The sequence below is a fragment of the Astatotilapia calliptera genome, chromosome 14 (assembly GCF_964374335.1).
Source record: "Astatotilapia calliptera chromosome 14, fAstCal68.1, whole genome shotgun sequence".
In the NCBI taxonomy this organism is placed as follows: Eukaryota; Metazoa; Chordata; class Actinopteri; order Cichliformes; family Cichlidae; genus Astatotilapia; species Astatotilapia calliptera.
This window is the reverse complement of record NC_137435.1, coordinates 13,022,937-13,048,827: the sequence shown is the minus strand read 5'-3', so window position 1 is coordinate 13,048,827 and position 25,891 is coordinate 13,022,937. Positions and strand designations below refer to the sequence as shown.

At 39.2% G+C, this 25,891-nt stretch overlaps 1 protein-coding gene across 5 annotated transcripts in view; it reads right to left on the bottom strand.

Moving 5' to 3' along the window:
- cadm1b (cell adhesion molecule 1b) overlaps positions 1 to 23,391 on the bottom strand; it is a 171,354-nt gene extending 147,963 nt beyond the window's left edge. For 4 of the 5 annotated variants that reach the window (XM_026191509.2, XM_026191510.2, XM_026191511.2 and 1 more), the window contains exon 1: positions 23,249 to 23,389. In XM_026191509.2, coding sequence (XP_026047294.1) covers positions 23,249 to 23,324 — 76 coding nt within the window. In that variant the 5' untranslated portion in view covers positions 23,325 to 23,389. Of the gene's footprint in view, positions 1 to 23,248 lie in introns of all 5 variants that reach the window. The other variant, XM_080288866.1, reaches the window with a different exon arrangement.
- Positions 23,392 to 25,891: the final 2,500 nt, after the last annotated feature.

The window sequence follows — 25,891 nt, the reverse complement described above, 5'->3', positions numbered from 1 at the left end:
GTTCTGTGAAGAAATATGGTGGCAGCAAAGATGACCCAAAATATATTCTCGGCAGTCATACATCAAGTAAAGACTGGGCTACTTTATGACAGCTTGCTCTGTAATCCATCAATAATACAATCTCGATGATTCTCAGTCAGAATATATATTTCATCATCTCCTTTTGTCAGATCTGTGTTTATGATTTATAGAGAGGTTCCCAATGCCAAGAGGGCGTACTTGTCAAACATATGGCTAATGAGTGAGTCATTATTTCCATAAAATGCTTTGATGCGTTGCCTTTGATTATCTCTAAATCGGACCAAAGCGGATTAATCAGTGGTATGGGTAGCTTTAAGAATAGCAGATGATATATGTGGCTGCCTCAGTCGAGGTCATAAGACAGACATGGGGGTCCAAGGACAATCTGGGCCAGGATAATGTCCAGCTGAGGCCAGAAACACCTGCCCTCTAACTGTAATAAGTGGCTGTGTCACACAAAGAGGAGTGAAGAAAGAAACAAAGAAAAGAGGTTAGAGGAAAAAAAGGAAGAGTAATGAGGAGCCGCAAAAAAGCACCATGGACTGAGATTCCTGCAGTCCCACCTGGTTTAATTCACACTCTACGTATAAGAAATAATTTGTTGTCTTTAACAAAAAAATAATTGGCATCACACACTTCCTCAGTGTTACTACTGAGATCCACAGTTAGTAGTGAAAACGTAATTTCTCTTCCCGCAGTTAGAAGCTGGCAACATGACTTTTTTTTTGGTGATTTAAAGTCAGACTATTTCAAGCAGAAATGAGGATTCTGCTACTTGGGTTATTCCACAGTTTTATTGATTGTCAAAATGACGAATGTTCACATAACCAGCTTAAACGTGATATCAACTCAAAGCACAAAGTCTGCAATATTCTGTGTTTTGTTACTGTCAGTAAAATCCATTTGGTTTTATTAAGTGTTTTAATATTTTTCCTCCCTTGTCTGTGGCTCGCCCTTTTCACACTGATGACATAATTACAATGAAAAAAAAATCGCAAATAATCAATATCATTTGCCTAATGAAAGCGCTCTGTAATTTCCAAAAAGAAGAACAACCTGCCTCACAGAGAGGTAGCAAGAATTTGTTAGGGGTTCATTCAAACTGCTAATTAATACATCTTTAAAATATTTGTGCCAACAGCACAATGTAGATGTTGAACACAATCAATTCTCTGCATTTCTTTTGACTAATTAACAGTAATAAATACATCAAATTAGGTTACAGAGACAAATCTTGTTGATAGAATCCAATCGCCAATGAATGAGATGGGTTTTCCTTATAGACTAGCTTTAAAACTCCTATTTCTTAATTGCAGTAAAGTTATTATTTTGTGGTTCTGAAAGAAGAAATTGTAAAAATGTTTTAATTGCAGATAGATCAGAAACATTTTTTAACAGAAAAGAGTAAAACATAATAAAACATCTGGATATCTTTTTACTTATGGGAAGATTCTTTTTTCCTCGGTTCTCAGGAAGATATTGTATTATATTTTACTGAGCTAATTTATTTCCATCCACTTAACGCTTATCCCATTCAGAGGTGGGGTACGCCCTGAACAGCTCGTCACAGAGGGACAACCAGCCATTCACACTCTCATTCCCACCTATTTAGAATCAGCAGTTAACCTAACCCACAAGTTGCATTCCTTTGGACTGTCGGAGGAAGCCGGAGTACTCGGAGAGAACCCACGCAGACGGGGGTGAATATATCCCAAAAAGGCCTTGAACCAGATGGTGGATTTGCCCTTTCTACTGTCCTGGCTGTTTAGAGGTTCTGATTGTAAAATTCCGACAACATTTGGTGCACACCAGTCCTCTCTCCATCTTTCACCCTTATTTCCTTTTATCTCTCCGCTGTCACCATCAACAAAAGACAAAATATCCACCTAGTTTTCCTTTGAATCCTGTCTGTGTAGCAGTGTCATTATGTCAGCAATTAAGCTTGTGAGTGCATTATTATCACAATCAGAACAGCAGCTTTGATTGACAAAACTCCACATACACACACACACACACACAAAAATGGTTTCCTAACTATGAACAATAGAGAGTTTACTCAGACTGTGTAAATGTGCCGACAGCTTGAGCTTTATCAGAATGACGTGCGGACGGGCAGCAGCATTACAGTCGCGTTAGATTCCTGAGTTTAACAAGCTGTTGCAAGCTGATTGAAGCCATGAAAAATGGCCACATCACTGAAACAAGTTTCAAGGGCAAAAAGAAAAAAGAAACGAAGTAAACCAACCTTAAACTCAACTGGCAGTTTAAGTGACGCTTAACTCACCAGCATGGAAGCAATAGCTTAATAACAGGAAACAGAAGCAACAAACGAGCAAAGGCTCGCTGCCAGACTCATTGTCACTGTCTGCCGGTGGTGCGCACGCTGCTGCTCTAACAGGTGATATATCATGTGAACCATCATACAGCTGGATAGAGTGATGATGATTTAAAAGGCTCGGTGAGAGGAGACAGCTTGTCTGAGAGCCTTGTTTCGATGTGTCCGCAGTTAGATGCGATGTGTCTGAGAGTCACCTTCAAACGCAGCTCCTCCAGACTGAAGGCTTGATGGGCCTCATAAATACCAAACATAATTATGATCCAGCAGAAAACAAACCTCCATTTTTCAGGCCATTATGACAAGAGTAAGGATAAACCAAGTAGGTCTTTGCATATCTCCGCTGACTGATATGTCATTGTGATATGTTTTATACTCCACAATTATGCCATCGCGGATGCCTGATGACCACACTGGCCTGGATTGGCAATACCCGGCCTCGGAGTCAAGAGTGAGACGTTTTTCTGCAAATTGCGTGGGTGTTGATGACACAAGAGGTTATGAATATTCCAAAGTGACCTAGACAACACAAAGAGCGATGGCTGGAGACAAAAACAAACATGCAGTAGGTTTGTCTGACATGCTTGTGTGCCTAGAAAATCATTAAACACAATTATGCATAATCACCGGACAAAACATGTCACCCATCACACTAATAGTTTGTTTACTATGAATATATCATTTCAAACTTTACACGGTACATAAGCACAAGGTGACAGCATTTTGCTAATAATGACACTTACACTTACAATATATTTTGAAAGACAGGTGCTCCCCTGAGGGTAAGCCAACTGTCATTCAGCAGTTCATCAGCCAAGGGCTCAATGTGTCATCCACGCAAAGTTTTCTACCTGTGCCGCTAATCACCGAATAATCGAGTCAAAGAGACAACAAATAAATCTTTATTCTGCAAGAGTGATGTTTGCTGTTTGTATAAATAACCCAAGTAACTTTTCAAAGACTTTTGGTTTTGAGTGCGTGACAAATGCTACCATCTCCAAGCTGCACTTTCTGTACAGATGCGGTTCCACCTATTATTATCACGGAAATGTAAAAGTGGCATCAATCTTCTTATCCGAGCTTAAGCAAGACATGTCAAAAGTAATTCTGCTTTATACTAATAACATATATATGTGTATAAAGTAAAAGAAATGTATCAATTTCATTAAAATACAAGGTTGCACTAAAAGAATCTCGTGACAAACTGTTGAAGATCAGTAATTACATCTGTATGAAGGCTTCTGAAGTTGCATTTAATCAACAGAATTACATTTTGATCTATAAGGCACTACAAAACTGTGACTGATATTAAGGGTATGGTTTTGACCTTAAGTGAAGCACAGCAAAATGCTGTTTAATTCATTTTTTCCACGTGTGTCCCTGAACACACACTCCAACCTTGAAATTGGACACAGAGATGAAAAAATACATTCCCAGCTCTCACCACACACACACACACACACACACACACACACACACACACACACACACACACACACACACAAAGTGAAGATGTGTATGAATGTGAGCATCATTTAATACATTGCCCTGAACTACAACCTTGACTGAAGTCACGGAACAGGTAGCAATGGAAACACAACTTCTTTATTCTCTTCAGTATTCATCTCCTTTCCACTTTTCCGCTGCAACAAATGAAGAATGGACATGGGCATAATTTTTTACTCTTTATGGCCAAAATGGAATTTAAACCATGTCTGTAATTGATTGTAAAACTCAAATAGTACACATGAAAGCAATCAGAAGAGTCAGTAAAGGGGAAGAAGATACTTTTATGGGGACATAAAGATCCGTTTCCAACTAAAGTAAAGCTATGCAGGTTCTTTTAATGTGCCGCAGATAGTTACAAGAGATTGTTTAATTTTTAAGCTTCATTAGATTTGAAAGTTGCAGCACTGTCTCATTTTCTATAAAAATGGACAATAAAAGGACCAAAATATTCATCTAAAACACAAGCTTAGGTAAAAAGGTCCAACTGTAGCTCAAACCTAACCTTTGAATAGGGGGCACAGTGGTGGGGTGTCTAGCACTGTCGCCTCGTGACTGTGTGAGCTTCCTCCCACAGTTCAAAGACATGCATGTTAGGTTAATTGATGAATCTAAATTGGCTGTATGTGGGGATGTGAGAGCGTGTGGTTGTCCTATCTGCTTTGTGTTAGACCACCTCGCTGTGGTTTATCATGTCTTTGCTTTAATGGATGAATGGAGTTTGAAAAGATTCAAAAAGTGTCATAAATTAAATATCCAACCAAATATCTCCCATTCTGCTGTTGGATAATGTACAGAAGTGTTTTTGCAGAACCCTATGAAGTGAGCTGTGGACCTATTGGATAAAAACACAATCATCCCTTTGCCTAAATATCTTATAAAACATTTGCCAATTTTGTCTCAATTAGCACCTGAATTCTTGACTTGACTAAAAACAGATTTGTGAGGTCACAGTAACCTTATTTACCAGCAGATTATAGTAAGTTCACCCTTGAATCCAAGTGAATATCTGACAGTATTTTCCTCAAGGGGTTCTAGAGGTACTGTGCAGAGGGAGATCCAGAGAAATATGGATGCCCAAGGCCATGGCTGTTTCTGTCACACAGTCCAGTCAGCAACCCTTTGGCAACCTCTAGTCGCTAGGAAAAATGTGCTTCCCTGAATCGTTGCTGGATGTTGGAGGCTATCGTCAAGTGAAATCAGTCGCAAAGAGCCTGGTCCACAGTCTTGCAAGAGGAGTCACGCATGGTTTTCATGTAACATGTTGAACTGTATGCAAACAGTGAAACTTAGACAGAAATTGGTTAAAAAGCCCCTTTTCCATTAGTACCTACTTGGATCCAATCCCCACAGTTCGCCACCGTTTTCAGGGTTTTCCATTAGGTCATAGTACCTGGTACCAGGTACTAAAATGGTTCCAAGAGATCCGAGCAGGTACTAAAATGTGAGGTCGTCATACTGCATGCCACCAAATTGGCTGGTCAGCGGCAGCACTCGATGAGTCATGAAAGCATCTCTCAATGAATATCAAAACCACCATTTTTTAAGCCCGACAATGAGGGAAATGCAACAAAAACAACACTGTGGTCCCCGAGTCTGAGAAAAAGCCACAGACAGAACAGCATGTATATCCATCTTTGTTTTAGCGTTCATGACGCATACAAATTACGTCACGGGATGCTCTGACTCGTTGCTATAACAACAGCCACACACATTAGATGGTACTCAATTGTGACGGAAAAAAGTCGATCCAATCCGAGCTGACTCGTGGTGAGCTGTGGCAAGTTGACCAGAGTTGTTACTAATGGAAAAGGGGCTATAGTGGTCACAGACCTGGTTGCCAGTCATTGTTTAAGATGTGCCTTAAATGTGGGATAAGTAGAGCACTCTTTTATTACCACTGTAAAAATTCAGATATTTAATTCCCTTGACTTACAACACAGTTTGTGCACATATGAGGCAACATACAATTCTGTTTTTTTTCTATCATACATATTGTTTTAATATTTTTTAAACAAGTGAAAGGACTTTGGCTGACATAATTCAATAGGTTTTTAAGAATCAGAGATACTATTTTAGTGTATTTTAGTGTAAAGATTGTTGCATTATCTGCATATATTTGAATATTAACATGTTGTCACATATTGCATAGATCATTAATGCGGCACCATCATTACTTCCTATGAGATAAATATGATTTGATGATCTGATCATCTGATGATGATCTGATTACATTTTTCTAGAAAAATTTAAAAGTGTCCATTTCAATAAAAGGAGCTGATGACTGACGCTGTTAAATTCTTTCTTTACAGTAACCATGCAAGTGTTTATATGCATTATATGCAGTAAACATTTAGCTTTTTCTGTTAAATGTTGCACTATATAAAGAATCGAAATTGAATTAGATGTAAATTGGATGTAAAGTGCTGCAGCCATGGTTTAGTTTATTAGTGAGTAACTCTGCTATCTTAGCTATAGGGGTTGGCCTTTTTGTTAATGAATTACTAATTCTGAATTCTACATCTTTTATTTTTGTCTTCAAAGTAGTTTTAGTAATTCTTGGCAGTTTTTCCCCCATTCTCCTTTGTCCCTTAAGTTATCTGAATAAAAACATTTGTTTCGCCTATAGTATGGTCTATTACTTTCACCAGAATATTTGTCGGTATGCATAAAGACCATTTTTAAGCAATCTGTCCCCACCTTTTATCAGTATTCCCTTTTCTTTTATTTTGATTCCTCCTTCTAATGAAACACTTCATTAATTTTTACAAGAAATAAATCACACCCGCTGTCTATGCCCCCATCTGTAATCACTTCAATCCAATCAGTCCCTTGTAGAGCATTTTCAAGGTTTTGCTGCTGGCTCTTTGGGACAGTTTTACATTTGGATTTACCTTTAAGTCATTTTATAGTTTTAAATGAATTTTAAAAATGCTTTTTGTGAGCTTATCTTCCAAACCAGGCATACCAATCTCAGAAAACAAGCCCAGGAGCTCCATGTCCCAAACACTCACCATCAGGATTAGAAACCAATAAACCAAGACCGATCACACCACTAGAAGCAGTCCACAACACAACAAGTGGGTACAACAGCCCAGAAGCACCTCTACACCCCACAGCCTGCCCTGAAAACCACTGGGAAAGCAGACCAGAACACCGCCGGACCACCAGACAGACCAGCATCCACATCTATGCCAGGAGCAACACTCTGAACATCAAATTACAGCTCCACCACAGGTGACTGTATGACGTTCATGCTGATAATAGGTGGCTTTGAGCCTGGGTTGGGTTCTATATAACCAACCAGTATTATTAGTGACAAGCTGTGCAAATCCCAGACATAAATCATGTGCTTGTGGTTGTCTCCTTAGATCAGTGTTTCCCAACCACTGTGCCGTGGCACATAGGTGTGCCGTGAGAAATGATCAGGTGTGCTGTGGAAAATTACATTGTCTTCCACTAGAGGGCAGTACAGCCAGTGGCTCTAATTAATTACATAATAGTCATGCTGTGAGTGAGACAACGCAGCGAGTAATAGCAATAGATAAATATTTGAAAAGAAAATATGACCTGGGTCCTGGACAAAGTTCCGACCCAGATGAAGGCCCTAGCATGACTAGTGGTCAGAAGAAAGCAAAAAAGTGTGACCGTGTGATTTTTTTAATGTGAAACATGTGCGTGGCTCCAAAATGTTGGAAAACAATGCCTTAGATGATACCTTGATATATCCACTGCTTAGAAACTTGGAAAATTAGGAGATGTTGGCTTCTCAGATTCAGTTCTTCTTTTGTTTTTACAAAAGTGATGTGCTGACAGCAAAAATATTCTAGAAAATAAGTTATATTATAATCCAGTTTCACAATGCATATGTAGCCATCTTGCCTCAACACTGCTGCCAGGAAATCACCAAGCAATCTCTAGGCCTGTGTCACCACATTTCATGCATTTTCATCAAGTAGTATTACAAAAGAGAGAGACGCGATTTGAGAAAAAGGAATGCTTTCATGTCCTTTATCTAAATAGAATTTAAAAGCTGTTGTTCCGAGGGGTTAAAAATTTCAGCTTTCTACCCTAATATCTGCTGCTTCACCTCAAGCAAGGCTGCTTTCTGATGATTCAAATAATTCCAGCCCCTCTCCTCAAATGGAACATTTTGATGGATTATGCAGTGTCAACCTTCACCGCGCTGAGCACATTTGAATAAATGTAGATTTGAGATTTACTGAAAGATGAGGCCAACATGTCAAAGTGATACACAACTGAATGCAAATGCTCTGACTTTGAAGCTCTAGCATTTCGAAAACGCAGAGTGGAATTTTACAAACTTTTATGTGCCGAATCTAAAATCTTTTCTTTTTTTCTATGTTAATTAAATTTATTCAGGTTGTTGTCACACCACGTATTGGCGTATTCCACTGACAGGCAGTAATGAAGTTAATAGTGATTTGCCCGTGCGCTGACATCTATTGTATAAACTGTCTTCATTACAGGAAGGGTTTTCATTCGCCATCATATCATTAGAAATTCAAAGGAAAGAGTTTTAAATGTGAAGAGATTCTGTTAAATTGGCCTGAACGTACAATATAAAAAGGCAGAAGGAAAGAAAAACTCATTTGCGCAAAACAGTGAGAAACAATCAGCATAAACCTTAGAAGATATGACATCTGGGTACAAGTGACAAAATTAAATCATGTACAACAATCCTATTACACATGTATGCCATTTGACAACCCTTAAGTCTACTGATATTTGAACCAGAATAATCCATGTTGTGCAGGTCCAGCCTATTTATTCATGCACAGATCGTGATTCTCTCAGGGTTGGGGAAATCAGCTTTTGCTTCAATACCGCTTTTGTCACATGCATACTTCCCTGCCCTCGCTAACTACACTATCTCCCTGCCTGTTCAAGCAAAACTTTATGCTAAGTAAATCATTTACATCTCCCAAGCAGCCTATCTACATTTTCCAATAAAACCCTAAATTGATGGATGTCATCTTAGTGCTCACAGGCAATAACTCCTGCTGCTTCGAAATAACAATATGTTTTCGCTTTATGAGGTCTAGACATGCTATTCTTTTTAATGACATCCCTAGGCCAGTACTGTTTACATTTATTGATATCTGTTTTTAGACTGGAGCAACTCTGCCTTCCTTAGTGGTTTTCTGTACAGAGCTAAGTTTGACTTACGCTGACAACAAAACTTTTCATTTGGTAAGTTTTGACCACAGAAAGAGGCTGTAAAAATATTTTGTTCATATTCTTTTCTGAGATGCATCCTGTTGATGTTTTTTTTTAAAAAGAGTGCAACTTAAAAAGCAAAACCTTAAAAGTAATTGATTTGGCAATTTTACATGTTATGGAAATTAAATTAAACTTTAAAACTATAACATATATTTGCCAAAGCAATTGGGCAAGTAGCTAAATTGCATATCAAGTGGAAGTAGTATAATCAATGAATATTCCTCATGTGGTTTCATATGCACATTGCTTGGGAGTCTTCCGTCATATTGGACATGATACACCCAGACGTTGTATGTGAAAAATATGTAGTCCCGATTGATTGGACAGTCATTTATAAAGAAGGCTATTCACGATAAACTTCCTTATGAATTCTTAGGTCCCTAGGAAACTGCCTAAATCAACTGATCTTTGCAGGGAAGACACCAACTTATGTGCAAACATTTGCTGTGCCTATAAAACTTGAAAAAATGCAAAGCAAATTAGAACTGAAGAACATTCCCTTTCAAAGTAATAGATGCACTTTAGCACTGCAAATGACATGTTTCAAACTTTTACTCTTAAAGCAAATGGTCTCCATTTCTAGTTTGTGTCACACTTTTAACAGTTTCGCTACCCCTCGGAGAGTACCTGCTAAATGTCTGTAGAGAAGACAGCATGTTCCACCTAAAGTACGAGTGAATGCAGCAACCTACTAGTGGCCAAATCAATTGCAAGAAGGTTTGGAAAACATTTTTCCCAAATGGCCAGTGATTGCCAAGAGGTCATTGCCAGGTCTAAAGTTTTGTGTGACTGGGGCTTCAGTGATCAATTTCCCAGCAACTACCAACAACCTCCAGAAAGCGCTCACTCAATGGACACAGAATAAACCCTCCAGACGTGTAGGGCTGCTGCGTTATCACTTGACTGTACATTGTCACTATAACTGTAGAAAGTCACGGACAAGTTAACATCACATGGTTGGCAGGTATGTGTCTGCAAAACTTCACATGACTTATACTGCATGTAAAGCTTGATACACAAGCTGAATTCTGTTTTTAATAAAATAATTTCACAGGTTTAAAAGTATACTTCTAGTTACTGTGCCAATCATCACCACCTTAAAGTAGAGCTAAGTTACAGGTAGCTAGCTAACCTTAGCCGTAATGCTTGCTAACAGTAGGCTACCGTTGCAAGAAATTACTGCATTTTCAGGACAACAGAGCAATGGAGGACGGTCTATTGCAGGCATGGATAATTCATTTTCCTAAGGGGTCACAGGACAAATTGGGACTGGACGAGTAACCTAACTTCAGTTCTGATCATTATTAATTTGGTCTTTTTTTTAAGCTTATTGGTATGGCCCTACACAACAGTCCCAGTTTATCATGTAGTCCCTTGGGGAAATTAATTGTGCACTCCTGGTCTAGTGTACCTGTAAACACTACGTTGGTTATGGGTTTCTAAATGCTGATGAAAACATATTTATTAAACAGCTTCTTTCATGAGCCGAGTCTGACATAAACACAGAATTTTCTCTCAAATTGTAAACAGTTTTAGTGATTTCAGCTCTGAAATTTTGAGATCAATGCCATTTTTCTTGTTGCACATAAAAACAGGACTGAATTAGACATAAGCTATTATCATGCATTATCAGCGAGCGCGTTAGCAGCTGATAACAATCAGGGTCAATCACATGAGCTCCTCTCATCTCTTTAAAAGCATTCCTCTCCCCATAGTGATGTATAATTTGGCAATGCCAGAGAGTTCAGAGGAGGTTCTCCCAAGAGGAAATTTATAATTTAAGGATGCGCAAGTGAAAAAAATGCAGCTAGCAAAATAAAGTGCCACAGGCGATGTTAAAATCCCAAATTTCCAACATGAACTAAATATGCAATTTGACATAATATAAACCAAATAATGGTGAACAACAAAAATGCAGTTTATTTTTTGTAGTTTAAATTTTTCACATTATTAAGAAACATTTAGTTAGATTTGGTTCTGTCTACAAGCAGCTAAGTCACTATTGCCAAACTGGAATGGAAGTGTTTGTGGCAGCACAAAGTGACAATTCCGGTAATGACCCTGTTTACGGCTCACAAATAATGATACTGTGAACCCCTGTACCATCAGAAAATAAGACAGCAAAATTTTGTGGCACACACCCGGATGAAAACAGAGCCCAGAGTTCACAGGAAGGAAGGAAAAAGCATTTCCGTAAAGTGCACACAGCTACCGAGCAACTATTGAAATGACTGATAGCTCTCACAAGAGAGGGAGCAACACTGATCCTTACAAGGAAAAACAAAATCCTAATATGACTGATAGACAAGATGACAGACAGACTAAACTTCAGTTTCTGCACACACAGGTTCACACAGTGTGCTACAGTGTCCACATATTTTACTAGTTACTGCCTTGTCCAAAAACTAGATCATTAACACACTTAAAAATAAAGGCAAATTAAGCGCAAGAGAGGTGTTGAACCTTTTTGTAAACAGTAGCTCCCCACTAATGAGTACTGGCATGTCTTCTCCCTCTCTGAAGAATGCAAAACCAATTGAAACGGGTTTAGAGAGGGCATAAATTTCACAATGACCAATTAAATTCAGTGTTTCAAAACTAGATGAGACCTGATTACACAAAAGAACATGAAATCAAATATTACTGAAGTGAGAAGCAGACTTTGTTGTTTCTTCACCTTGCTAAAGTATGGAGTTCTGGTTGTAAGCTACAAAGCCATCCACAAAGACAAAGGTCCTTCCTGATCAAGAACAGCCACTAAAATGTACGAATATGTGCCACTTTGCTATTCTACCTTTGAGCTGTCCCGTTGCCTCCATACATCTTCTTATGTGTTTATCGAGTGGCATATAAAAGTATGTAAAATGAACACTATGTAGTGCATACTAAAACATATAAAGGCAAACATTACAACAAAAAGGCTACCTTTAGAATAAAGGGAATACATGATTGACGTCTTGCTCCCATAAAAACGACACCTAACGACCTCCACCGTATCCTCAATGATGAGTTTTGAAACCTCAGTATATGTCAATAAAAATGTGGGTTGACATCCATTAGGATAGTTTCCAGATTTTGCAAGGGTAGCTGTATATAAGCGGACGTGAAATATGACAGAAACCATAACGTTCAAGGGTTAATCCTATAGGTTCTCAATAAGTAAAGAGTTAAGCTATAACTTTAGAACAGTAAATGGCAAGCATGGATAGAAATTTGGGTTATTTGTTGTGGATTTGAATAAATGAAAGTTCTGCTTGTTAGTAATGGAAAAGGGAAACATTCAGTGGGTGTGCCCTCCCACAAATAGACTCCCACCCCCCCCCAAAAAAACTTCATCACAAATTCAAAGCATTAAGACTGTGCACTTTGCATATATTTATATATGCAAATATAACAGCTCTTCCATTTTTGCCAGAATTTGTACACTGGTGGAACAAAGAAAAAAGTAGAGATGAAAGAATTAACTTGAGTGAAAATCTGACATGTGGAATCGGCTTATCTTGACAAATGAATAGCATTAATGAAGGTATGCAGCTTAGATCCATGTTCCTGTTTTTTTAAGCTCTGAAACTATTTTGTGCAATATAAGTTGTACTTTTAATAGGAAAGTTATAGAGGGTTTGGAAGCAGTAACACAAGAACAAAACAAACATCAACATATAATGATAAAGCAAAAACATGCATTCTGGCTCCATTAAAGCCCCGCAGTTCATTAAGGGAGTCTCAAGACGGTGTAGACCCCACTGGGAAAACAGAAAACAGCATACAGCCACATACTGAATGAAAAAAAATCATAAACTAAATAATCATTACAAGAATACAAAGAAGCTGAAATCTAAATTAATGCAATTAAATTTCGTAAAATGTTTTGGAGGCTTTGGCTTCAACACGTTGGTCAGTTTGTTTGGTCCATTAAAACACAATCAGCAGTGTATATATTTTAAAAAAGATAATAATACTTCCATATATTTTGATAAGATCCCCAACATCACTAACTGAACTGAAGCCCCAAACCATGACCTGACTGGTGTACCTCTCTCCTGACCTCCATGTGTATACTTCATTTTTTAACCAAAGCATTCAAATTTGTATTCATCACTAAGACCTGTCTTATGGAGAGACACATCTTTGCTGGACTTTTTCCTATTTCTCAAGGACATGACTTTGAGATACTGCTCATCTCCTGTAGATTGTTTTTGTAGGCCTGACACCTCTTTTTCTTGTCCTATACTTGTCCAGTTTGTCCCATTTTTTTAAGAACACACCGCACACCATGTTGACATATGGCAAGTTTTCAGTTAATAGCTCTTTAGGAATCAACTTGTTGTTCCAAAAATACTATTTTCTGCCTGTCAAACTGTGTTATCCTTGACATTTTTCATAGATTCAACTAAAGAAACGGGTACAAATGAGTGTTTTTGTGACAGGCTGCTAGGGAGAAGGGCTTAAAGATACAATTTAAAAATGAGACTTTGATAAGTTGTTATGTGCAGACACAACACTGGTTCATCCTTTTAGTTAGGTGGCTTTTCTTAAGCTTAAATGAGTCATAGGTCAGTATTAGCAAAAAACAACAAAAAAAACTAAGTGGCATTTCTTTTTATTTTTCAGTTAATTGCTTTGATATTTTATCTTTATTTGACAGCCACTGCAGAGGTAGGGGAACTATGGAGTGAGCAACACAGCAGCATGACATCCAACATAGGTCCCTCATCTAGTAGAATAGTGCCAACAGTTTGCCAATAACAGAGATATTTAACTTATTTTTACATTAATGCATTATTATTACATTTCAATGGCCTCGGTATAGTTTCATGTTTTCCTGCATATAGCCGACACCAACACCTCTGCACTCTTTCAAATGAACATGCATGTGGAGAGCAGCTATAATCCAGCACTGTCACAAAACAAGAGAAAACAGATACAAGGTATTTCTTTCTGTTAGTTGCATTTTTAAATGGGAGCCTAACATAACAGCGTATTTCCAGATGCTAATTAATCATCTCTTCTCAGCTTTATTTTGTTCCACCACGTGTTTGGTGAAAAAATTTGCTGTTTGCAGACAAAGACAAGTGGAAAATAAACTCCCCGGTGTCTCTTTCTTTCTCCCTCGCTCTCTGTCTCACAAGCAGCAGTCGTGCTCTTGTGTTTGGGCCACATAGTGTGCACTTTGGTGGGTGGATAGTAATACCCTAACTGAGTTCCCCACAAACTCTTCATCCGCTGCCCACTCTGCTATCAAATGCTGGCAAATATGCAGGGGAGGTAGAAGGTTGCCAGGTCCTATCATCTGGGAACCAGAGTGTGCATGTATATATGTGGGATTCTCTTAGGCCACATATTAGGCCTCTTGGATTTTATTGATTGGTGATGGTATATATACTCGAGTGCCTCAAGTACTGTATGACTGAAACAAGTACATACTGGGTCTTTGAGAACTTTAAGCTATGCTAAGATCATTTTATTTTAGGGAATATTTACCAAGAATAAAAAGTAACTAGATATGATAAGATGTTTTTTAGCACCACATACAGAATCTTTTTTGTTTAAAGCGAGTGTGCAACAAGAATTTAATCAGGTTTTGCAGCGCAGCGATACTGATAAAGTATATTCAGTACAGTTGGTATGCAGACTAAGAAAGTCTTTATTTTTGAGGATGCTGTTGATGCGATCATTCGCACACAAAGAGAAATTAAAACTAATTGTGTGAAACAGCTTGAAGAACTTTTCAAACAACACAAATTCTATTTTCAATCGTTGGACATGGATTTGATTCTTAAATAGAAAAGCTCCCATGCGTTAAGCTCACCATCTGAGCTTCAGGGCAGCTGATGGCTTAATGGCTCGGGGTTAAATTTCCTTGTTAGCTACAAACAGACGGTTATTTGGAAGCCATTGGATCAAGCCCATATTTCCTTTCAAATACATTTACCTGTCATCTCAGCTGTAAACAATGTGACTTTGAGTTTCCCCTTTCCATTAGCTCTATTGCCTCCCATGTCTCGCCGCAGTGCAATGACTCAAGTATGAAAAGTAATCAATAGGCTTCTGGTTTGGGTGAATGAGTCTTAGTGCTTGGTTTGCACAGTCTTGATCGGCCTGACAATGACAGATTATAGTGCTGTATCTGAGGGTAATTAAGATGGGTCTATCGTCACGCTGATAATTCAAGAGCATGATGCCCCAGAGGCTGGCAACACCAACCTGTCAGACAACAACTCACTTCTGAGTAAACAGCATCCGAATTTCACCTTGAGCAGCACTCACTGTATGGATTCTGCAACGATGATTAGCTCTTACATTTTTATCCCTACTACAGACTTACTTTCATCAGGTTAAACCAAGTGTATCTGAATATATATATATACATGCCTAATTATATTAAATTCAGATCACTTATTTAAAGGGGGCAGCCATCTATCCGTGCATCCATCCAAGTAGACTCTGGGGGCAACAGCCAGTCTGTCAAGGCTGGCTAATAATATGTATGATATTCCACCAAGTAAGCGATGTTAACCCAACCTACAACCCCAGAACAAATGTTTCTGTTTAGAGCTGCTTAATGTGTCCAGTCAAAGGATGTATCTCTTCAATCAAAGGAAATCTTTTAAAAACTAATACCCAGCAGCGATAGAGACTAGATCTGCATACCGACTTAAAAACAGCGGGGATACAGCTAGCCTTGCTTTGTCGAGAAATATCAAAATCTACTTACTATGTTCTGTATGGTTCACTATTTCATTGGCTAATTTCTTGAATACTTTAATCTAAAGTAACATCACCAGTTTGATTTTTATAGAGGCTTAAGCACCAAACTATGCCTTTGTGGGTGGTACTACCTCATTGGAGTCTAAAAATGTCGCCTTGCTCTCGTCAGTCCAGGGTTGATTTTTGGTCTGGATTACACAAACAACCTGCAATATGTTAATCAGTGAACTTTAAAGGTGTTGGCTGATGTGTTTTTCTAGCCTTTATGCAAAACTAAGGCTCCATATACATAAATAAGGCCAACAAATATTACAAATATTTATCACTGTCACCAAGTGCAATACAGCAACAATGTTCAATCAGCAAACAGACCATTAAAATCAAGTCAGCTACACATCGTCAACATCTAACGTATATCAGGGGTATATGTTAGATGTTTTTTCATCAGTTAAATGAATAAATCATTGAAAAAATACTGTTTTTCATGCTTTTCAAAAGAGATGATTTTTTGTTTTCTTCTGCTTTGTAACATTTTATCAAATAGCTAAACCATTTTCAAAAACAGTTGGGAAAGCAGCATTAAATTTAAAAAGAGGCATAATTTTGGACTATATGTTCTCAGAATAAATCATATTCTGGGAATATGTCTGATTTCTTTAATACATGTTTGTTCTTTCCAGATGACATCACTGAGTAAATCAAATTAGGAAAGCTTTAAGGTGCAATGGTTGCAGTGTTAAAACAAAACTTAAAGTACTAAGGTATTCTAATGTTGTCCCAGTGTAAGGGAACAACATTTCATCAAGCTTGAATAAATTCATTCGGAGCGTGCCAACAAGAAAAGCAGGGACTGATTCCACAGGAGGGTGCAAGGCAAGAGCCATCCTTGTCTTAATATGTTACTGGATATGTACGAGCTGACAATCTTTGATTTTTCCAATTTCACTATATTCTCAGAATAAAGTGTGATAGCTGCAACAATTGTCTTTCTATTAGAAGAGTAGGATTTATTGATTAGTGAAATGTTTGCATTCTGCCGGCACTGAGGAATAGTTGTATTTTTGATTTTGTAAAGCAGCGCTGCATCACTCCCACTTGTATGCTGCTGTTTACACTGGACTCTGAGCACACACTGGTTATTTTATCAGGCTCAGATCCACCCAAACAAGCCACGAGAGGAGAAAGAAAGGAGCTGCTCCATTCCTGATGTCTGAAATGCAACTAAGCTCTGCCAGGGGAAGAGAAATTCCTGCCTTCAGACTTCTAAATAACCTGCCATCAAGCCACAGTGGGCAAAGTGGATAAAACCGGTCCAAGGAGGGGGGGTGGGCAATATTTCCAAATGTGGAAACGTAATGATAAACTGAATCCGGGTCATTTTTCTTAGCAGATCAAACAAAATCTCCTCTTTTATAAGTTAAATTGGAACCTTTTTCATTCTTATTCCAGCAGTGGATTAGAGGGAACTCGATAACTGAATTTATTGATTAGGGATGCAGTCTACTCTAAGAGAAAAAGTCCTTTCTCCTCCACATTCATCAACTGTTATTTAGTCCTAATGTTGTGAGTTATCATCTGTGCCATCCACCCTCGAGGTTCTCTCTTTGTTCAGTCCTTTTTGCCATGACTAATCTAAAGACAACACAATTTGTTAAAATATTATTTAAATAATTTGGGTTGCCCATAAGAAAAAGCATTGACGACCTGGATAATCATCAATAGGAAAATCCTTGCCTATTTTGATCCCCGTTTGGTTCAAGCAGTGCAATTTTTGATGGTTTAACACTGAAATGAAATACATCATCTAATATTTTGTGAGAATCACAACTCAGATATTGAATATGACACATGGATGAGTGGACAAATTTTGCAGAATGGCCCTTTGGGTCCATCTGATCTGTGTAATTTCTGATAATGTGAAACGTCTCCCCAGAATCTGTCAAAATCCAGCAAGAGGACAAATGCAGGAGGACCCAGCTTAGCTTGGTGGGTGCAAAATGTGAAATGCCATGATGGCCAGTCGATTGCATGTCATGTTACAAACTCGTAATTTTTATAATGCTGCACAACCCTCAACCATACCGAGGTTAAGAGCGAGTTTCACCTCATTTTTGAGCTGTACAGCCCACAAAGTGACTGTTTTGGTTGGCTCTCACCTCTCAAAAGATCAACATTCGAGATCAAAACGCAGACAGACACAGTCAGAGACTACCTGATGAACGTATTTGAGCATTTAGCAGCTAAAGAGCAACCAACAATGCAGCTATAAGAGAGGAACATTTGAGCGACAATAATTTTTTTAATAAAATAAAATCATGTTTATGCAGAAAAATAAAAAACTAAATGTCAACACAGTCCAATATCTTTTATCATGTTTCAGAGTTTTTGTAGAATTTGTTTCTCATGGCTATATACAGTAATAAGATTTCTCAGTATTTATTAATTTGAGCATTTGTAATTTATTTCATGTGGTCTTCCTATTCATTTGATATTAAACGTCTTTGCATCAGAGAGAGCCAAAAAAATGTGAATTTACATAAAATTACTGCCAAATCTTCAAATGTATATTCAACAAAGAGTGGCGTGCAGTTGCAACTGTACAACAACAAACCACCCCTCCTTGGCTACCCAAAGCCATGTGCAGTAGATGTTTAGCTATGACACGGTAGAATCGCTGTAATTGAATAAGCATCTCATTCAAGGTGAGAAGGATATATTAGAAAGCACAACAGCAACCAGTTAATGTCAAGTAGCGATCGCAGTAGATATTAGCATTGCCACTGTTTTAGATTGAATCATATTGCACTGCGGTAAATTCAGAGAAGGTTTAAAGGTGTCAAAGTGAATCTATTACACCGTTACTGGCATCTGTGAAGTTGTATTTGGCAAAATGAATAGTCATACTGACACCACCAACCCAAACCTAACTTTAGCAAGCAATCAATCGTGTTTTGTGGAGGTTTTTTCATTGTTTGTTTATTGTTTCTTTTTTATTACTTTAACGGTTATGGAGGGTTTCTACCCACTGGAGTTCTTCATTTCCAAAGTGCTGTGCTTTGACTGCTCCACGGCCTTAATGGTGGCTTGTAATTGCTCCATCACCCACACTAATGTGCACTCTATGCCCCTTTCAAAACAAAATCTTTGCATTTACTTTTTTTTTTGTCATTGTGGTCCTGATTGTCAGCGTCTAAGCATCGCAGCCAATAGAGTGAGGTCTCCCAGATCCAGGGAACAGAGAGAACAATGTCATATTCATAAGCAGAGACATCAGCACTCCTGCTCATTACCACAGCACTGTGAATGGAGGCTTCTGTCCCCACAATCATGAAAGAACCTGTCATCTGTCTGTTTCTCCTAATTGACTGTTTACTACATTTCAACACAGACAGACAGACACATTTTTGATCGGCCTCAGTTTGTCATTCAGTTGTACATAAATTCCTTACATAGAAGATCCACAGTTATTTTTTTTATTTTTTTTGGTGGCAGGCTGGTTGGGGGTGTTGGTAATAATAACTACACAACTCAGTGTGATGTAGGTCTCCAGCACTACCTCCTGTGACCTTGACAAAACAACCTGATAGAGCATTTACTTAAAGGTTCTGCTATAAAGTGTATGGACAAAAACCTTCATGCCCAGCACCCAGGGAGATACTTTTAAAGAGACGTTGGAGTCTTTCAGAAATTGAAAGGAATATAAAGTCAAGGATAGAAAGAGATTTTCAATTTTTCCCAACACGGACCTCCATAACCACCTTCTTTCTCTGTGTATATTGGCTGGCTTACAACAACACCTGACGTGAAAGGACAAGTGTTGAAGTGAAATCTGCCCATTTGCCTTGAGCTACAAGGACCCTCTGCACGTAGATTCATTTTATAAGCTCAAAGAGAGTGTGAAGTTTGATCGCGAGTGCACATTCACACACTCTGCCTTGCAGAGACTAGATAGAGATGGCTTTAACTGCATTTGATTTACAGATGAGCCCCTGCAATCTTTGCATTTTCACACAGCATATACAGTAGGAAGATGCAGCCTGGAAGTGTGATGTCCTCAGTGAAGTAATAAAACTCCAGTCTATATGATTTTCATCGTTGCAGCTCCTACAAGTGGCTACATTTCTTACATGCATCACCTGCCATTTTTCTGCCAGCCGCTCGCTTTCCAACAGTAAGATTAGCTGCCACCGCATAAAGTAGTGCCATGCATTATCCAGCAATTAGAGTGAGGCTTATTAAGCAGAGTTTAATGTAAATTTAATGAGCAATAAATTCAATTTCTTTAAATAGAAGAGAATATTATTGTTACAAATGATGTACTGTGGTGATCTCACCGTACAGGCCATGAAATACTTTGCAAGCGGGCACATATCAATGAGCCATTAAGTGCCGTATTACATTTATCCCGAAACACTGTACTGTACTGTAAGTGCTATTTTATAGAGATAGTCAAAAGAAGACCACTTCAGTTTGCTACATAAATGGCACTAATGAACTGGGAGCTGAAACAGTTACTCAATTAATCGATTTGTGGATTCGCACAAAATTAATCTGCATCTACTTTGGTAATAAAGTAATTGTTTGAGGCGATTTTTGAGAACTAATGCCAAGCTTCACTGGGGAATTTGAGGCTTTTCTTCGTCTTTTGTGAAACTAAACTGCACATCTTCAAGCCTTAGACTTTTAGTCAGCCAAATAATGCAGTTTGATCGGGTTACCTTGGGCTTTGGAAGACTCGTGGACTATTGATCTAGATACTCTGGCAGTCAGTCAGGTAGTACCTAAGTACAAATTTTAGCTTTTTATTAAGCCAGTTATTTGGTATTTGTAGTTACTTCACAGAATTATTTGCTAAATACAAAACCCTAAAAGGAAATAATGAGCTGGATTTATATACTACATATATATTCAAAAAAAGTAAATGCATATATGAATAACATTTTACTGTTGTCTAACTGCAATGGTAAAATGTTCAAAATTAGTAAAATGCAGGGAAACATTACACTGTGCAGGAAAGAAGTTAAAAGAGGATATTTTTATTCATTTTTTGATATTTGATCCTGTAGGGCTCAACAAAAATATGCAAAGTCAAATATGAATGTACTTCTTCGAGGCCCCAGCTTGCACCACTGGCACACACTAGCGGAAAAAAGTGGGGAGCTCAACATTCGTATGATGACTGAAGAACTAAAACACTGCCACCCTCCAGAATCTGAAGAGACAAACAGAAATTGAGGGAAAAGCAGCACACCGTTAGCAGATTTCAGTAGGATCTGTTTCAAAGCCAAACCCCACCACAAGGAGCCAGAGACAAACGTCTTCAATCACTCACTGGGTCACATGCCAACTGGCAACCGAGAGTACCGTAACAACTGTATGTTTCCTTTTGTTTCTCCCAGACCCTTTCCTTCAGCAGCGCGTTGAGGCTTCATGACAGCTCGTATTGATCCACTTCACCATCACTCAGTCCTGACGAATGACTTTAAACTGGCAATAAGTGGGATTATGCAACCTTCTGAAATTCAACCATCTGATCTGCTACAACAGGCCGAGCCCCAGGAGACGCAGGCAGAGAAATACTGCTAAACAGATACTTTGGTGAAATGCAAAGTCTGGGCATTTCATAACAGGATGCTGAGAAGCTCTTTAGCATTATCAGTGCTTCCCTTTTCACCTATCACTATGCACATTTTGTGCTAGGAAACATCAAGTTAGTGAAACTATTCTCGTCTCACTAGTTCAAATCCACACATTCTGGATCGTTTACAAAGAAAGATTTGAAAGCTGTAAAAAGAAAAGTTTCCCCACTGCACACACAGAGTTTGGGCCTTTTTTCTTTTGCGCCCAGCACTCACACATGGACAGCCAGAGAGCTGAATAAACTAGGGTCACATCCAACCCTTTCTCGCTTGAGGATTATTACCTGAAAGAAGAGGTCACACGAGTTTCCTGTAACGCTGCAGCTCTCAGCGTGCCGAGCTTGGGGTTGTTTCACATTCACGATGCATTATTTTATTCAACTGAGAGGTTAATTAAATTAATGTGACAAGGAGACGCCAGACAATGCTGTAAATGTCATTTAACCGCTATTCAACACAGACTATAATAAATTCAACAACTGTGAAATGAAAGACTCACAAGCAGTGAACTGGAAAAAAACGCAATGTCTAAAACTTCCTTTGACTAGTAACCTCATTTTGGGAACACTCTTTACCACTCGGGCAAGCACAGGCATGCAGTGATTAGTTTCTGCAGACCTGTTGATGTGTGCTGCAGATGCCACTGTTGTACAATGTGCCTGCAATTTCTAAAAAAATAAATTAAATAAAATAAACTGCTAAAAAAAGGGGGGGGGGGGGGTCGCTCAAGTAATCTTCAAGTGTAAACCTGTCACTGCAACTGTTGCTTGCCATTTTAACAACCCGGGGATTGACAGCACAACATGTCCATCCTACCTCTGGGAGGGATTTAAAGTGGCTCCAAGCTGACATTTTAACCGCTTCACATGCGTCACATTGTCAGCGGATACGTTTTCCAGGGGAAAAAAACACTGACGCATGCAACTCTGATGCAAACGCGGTGGAATAACGGGGAAATGATGGAACTGAGCACTGCAATAGCCACGCACATTTAGTTAGCCCTGGTTCGTGCAGTTACGCTGTGAAAAAACAAGAGTAACAAAGACATAACAGATTTACGTTTCCCAGCGTCACTCACTGAGGGGAAAAGTGAAGACTGCGGACCGGGAACACACACGGTCAGCAGCGGCTGCAGTTGTGCGGCCAGAGGACAATGTGCGAGACTAGAGCTGCAATGCGTGTTTTTCCTCCAAAGCGCACCTGAAGCCCAGACTTGGGAGATTTGTAGACACAGAGATGAGTTGGGACTGTGGAGGGTTATGCGGTATAAGCAAAGGATACGAGCGCACTCCAGCCGTGCTCTCTCTATCCTCTCTCTCAAGGCACAAGAGTCGACCACGTTTCAGTGAGCAATTGCCTTGTACTTGCCCTGGGTCAAAATACTGTACGACCACTTCACTCGATTATCTCTGGCGATACTTTATCTCCGCCTGTCCTAACTGTGCAGCGCTGAGAATACTTTTTTCTAGCAGTCCTATCTGTAGCTGTGCTGCAGTGAAAAACTCAGGACAGCACCCCTTTTAATCAGCGCTAAAATAAGCCCACACGATAAGCAGCCCAACAGTCTCGAGAAACGGCGTGAGTAATTTGGAGTCGACGGCACTATCGGAGAAATAGAAAGTGATGCTGAGATTTGGAGGGGAAGCTTGTGCGCATCTAGAGCGCAAACGCACCACAACTTCTCCCGGTACTCCTCGGGCTTTTGCTGTGGAAGGGCTATTTCTGCATTAGGTACGGACACACACGAGAAGCCCCACCAAAATAAAAACATACATACACCTACGAAAACACGTACCTTTCGGAAGAAACGCTGCTGAAATCACGAAAACAAAGAAAGAAATTGCGAGAGATCCGCTTCCCGTGATCGCCATGTTGGACACCTGCTTGAGACTGGCGGCGCTAAATCACCTAGAGACGGCCATGGGATGAAAATGTAGACACATGAGAGGCGGAGGGAGGGCTCAAGCAGGGAGCCCGCTATGATATTGGACTGCGTTGTGTTGCAATGACATGCAGGCCTATAAAACACTATAGGAATATTACAGTAATACCTGGAGACTTTACAGAAATGTAAAACAAACAGGGAATCACCCGAAAGCCCAGCAGGAATATTGAAAGAATATTACAGTAATTCCACGGGAAGTGTAAAAAACATGCAGGGAGGTGTGGTGATTTCACCACCGAGAACCACAGACACTTTATAGGAATATTATAGTAATTTTATTTTATGGTTATAGCTTTTTAGTTCATGTGAGTGAAACCAGCCTGTCCCCAGCTCGCTGCGCTTTGGCTTTATAGCTGACGCACAAATAACTCTGAGGTAGAAGAAGCGTTTAGTTTCTTATTTTTACGCAGCAGTTAGTCCAATGAGAGTAATATTTGGTAATTGAATTGTGTATTCTTATATTTACGATGCGCATCAATAACCTAAAGGAGCAACACGTATACATGGGTTATAATGTATCCACAGGTTTTAACAGTTCGTCTGTGTTTGTGTGTGTGTTCAATAACACGTGTGTTAAAAGGACCGCAACAGCCTGTTTAATTAAAGGAATAATTAGTAAAGTTTGGTGAAACGCTGTTCTCAGAGGTTTTGCTTAATGCCTACTCAAAGAGCGCCCCCTTTTCTTTAACTTGTGTATTGCATCCTTTGGTTGTGGCAGTGGTGGCGTGCTCCTCGAAATGAGGAGAAAACATGTCAGAAATCACATCAGAGGTGATCATTTAAAAAATTTGAATGGAAATGTAATATTGCAGATTATTAATAAGTGTGACCACCTGAACCCTCTGTTGTTCTCCTGCTCTATACTTTTTTTCTTTTTTTATATCATACCTCCTAATGTTTCAAGTCCCTCAAGTTATTCTCACCTGAAACATGGTACATGTGGACGATCTTGTGGGAATCACAGCGCTACAGAGAACTGTGCATGACGACGTTGAATCTCATTTCCCTTTTTCATTGTGTCAAAACAGCACAAAGGCTGCTAATTGCACAATCTATTCTCTGAGACTGCGTGTCAGTCCTCATTCCATGGATGAGTAGATAGCATTTAGAACTTCACTCTAATGCTGCAGCCGTCCCTATCACTACAGATTGAATTCCACACATCAAATTTATTTCAGATGTTATTATCTGTGGCAGCTTGCCAGTTCTGCCTGCCACTCACACAATGTCTCCACAAGGTGTTTTCTCCTCACAGCACTGGCCAGGCTGCTTTACTTTCTGACAGCATAGTATTGGTGGGCACCAGTCTGCAAAGTGCACCTGGTTGAGGCATCCTCAATAAGTCAAAATTTCATATTTTTTACAGACCCCAGCCCCACCCATTGGTTATAATTTGATTTGCAGCATGCCTCATGGTCCTTTCCACTTCATGTGCACCACAATAACCCACACCTCCAACTTTTGTTTTCTCTCCCTTTCTGTCTCTTTTCCTGTCTCTGTGATTCACTCGACTACTGCATGGCATTTCCTTTGCTCACGAGAATAGATGGGGTTCCAGGGTCTCTCTAGGAAGAGAAGCCCAGCGTTTCTGTCTCCCCGAGCAGGATGAATAATAAATGGGAATGGATCAGATGACTGAACTGCTTGATCTGGATCCTCTGTAGTAATGGCTAACCATAGATTCTCCCTGCTATGTGTGTACGTTGGTATATGAGTGTGTGTGTGTGTGTGTGTGTGTGTGTGTGTGTGTGTGTGTGTGTGTGTGTGTGTGTGTGTGTGTGTATGAGTGTGTGTTGTGTGTGTTACAAGACAAACGGTCATGCACAAACTGTTAAGCAGTTTATTTTTGAGATCTTGGATGTGGGCCGAATAGTGGTGGAGCCATTTAATTGGGCCGCCATCAGCATTTTCTATTTAAATTAGTGGAGAAACTGGTAATAAAAGATTTTCACCCAGGCCTCTTTTTCAGTTAATGTTTGATTAGAAATGCAATGGTTTTAAATTAAGATTTCTTTTTCCCCCTGGTATGAAATCAATCAAATTAACGGAAATTGAATTATTTGAGATGGTAATCTATTTAGGCAAAACCATTCACCATGAAAATGTTTTCCTCCTGTTGTGAAAGGAGGAATAATTGAATCAGACCCTTGTAAGTGACCCTGAATGGCTGAGCCAGAACATGGTTTATTGAAATGAAATGTAGGTTTTCTTATGCTCAGGCCATATACGTGTATGTGAGCATTCACACGTATGTGTTTTCCTCACACCGTTAGCACATACTGTAGGGGACTCTACAGTTGTATGATGCGTAACGCAGCGGGATAGAACACGGGAAGAGTAATGGACTGTAATCATGCTCGAGGAAATGCGTGTTTGCAAGACTCTCTTCTGACCTATTATTCACCCAAAATTCACATTTGCATGTCTTTAAACTTATTTTAGCACAACAGCATTTATAACCGAGGACAGGATTAGTGCAAATTTTAATTTCTT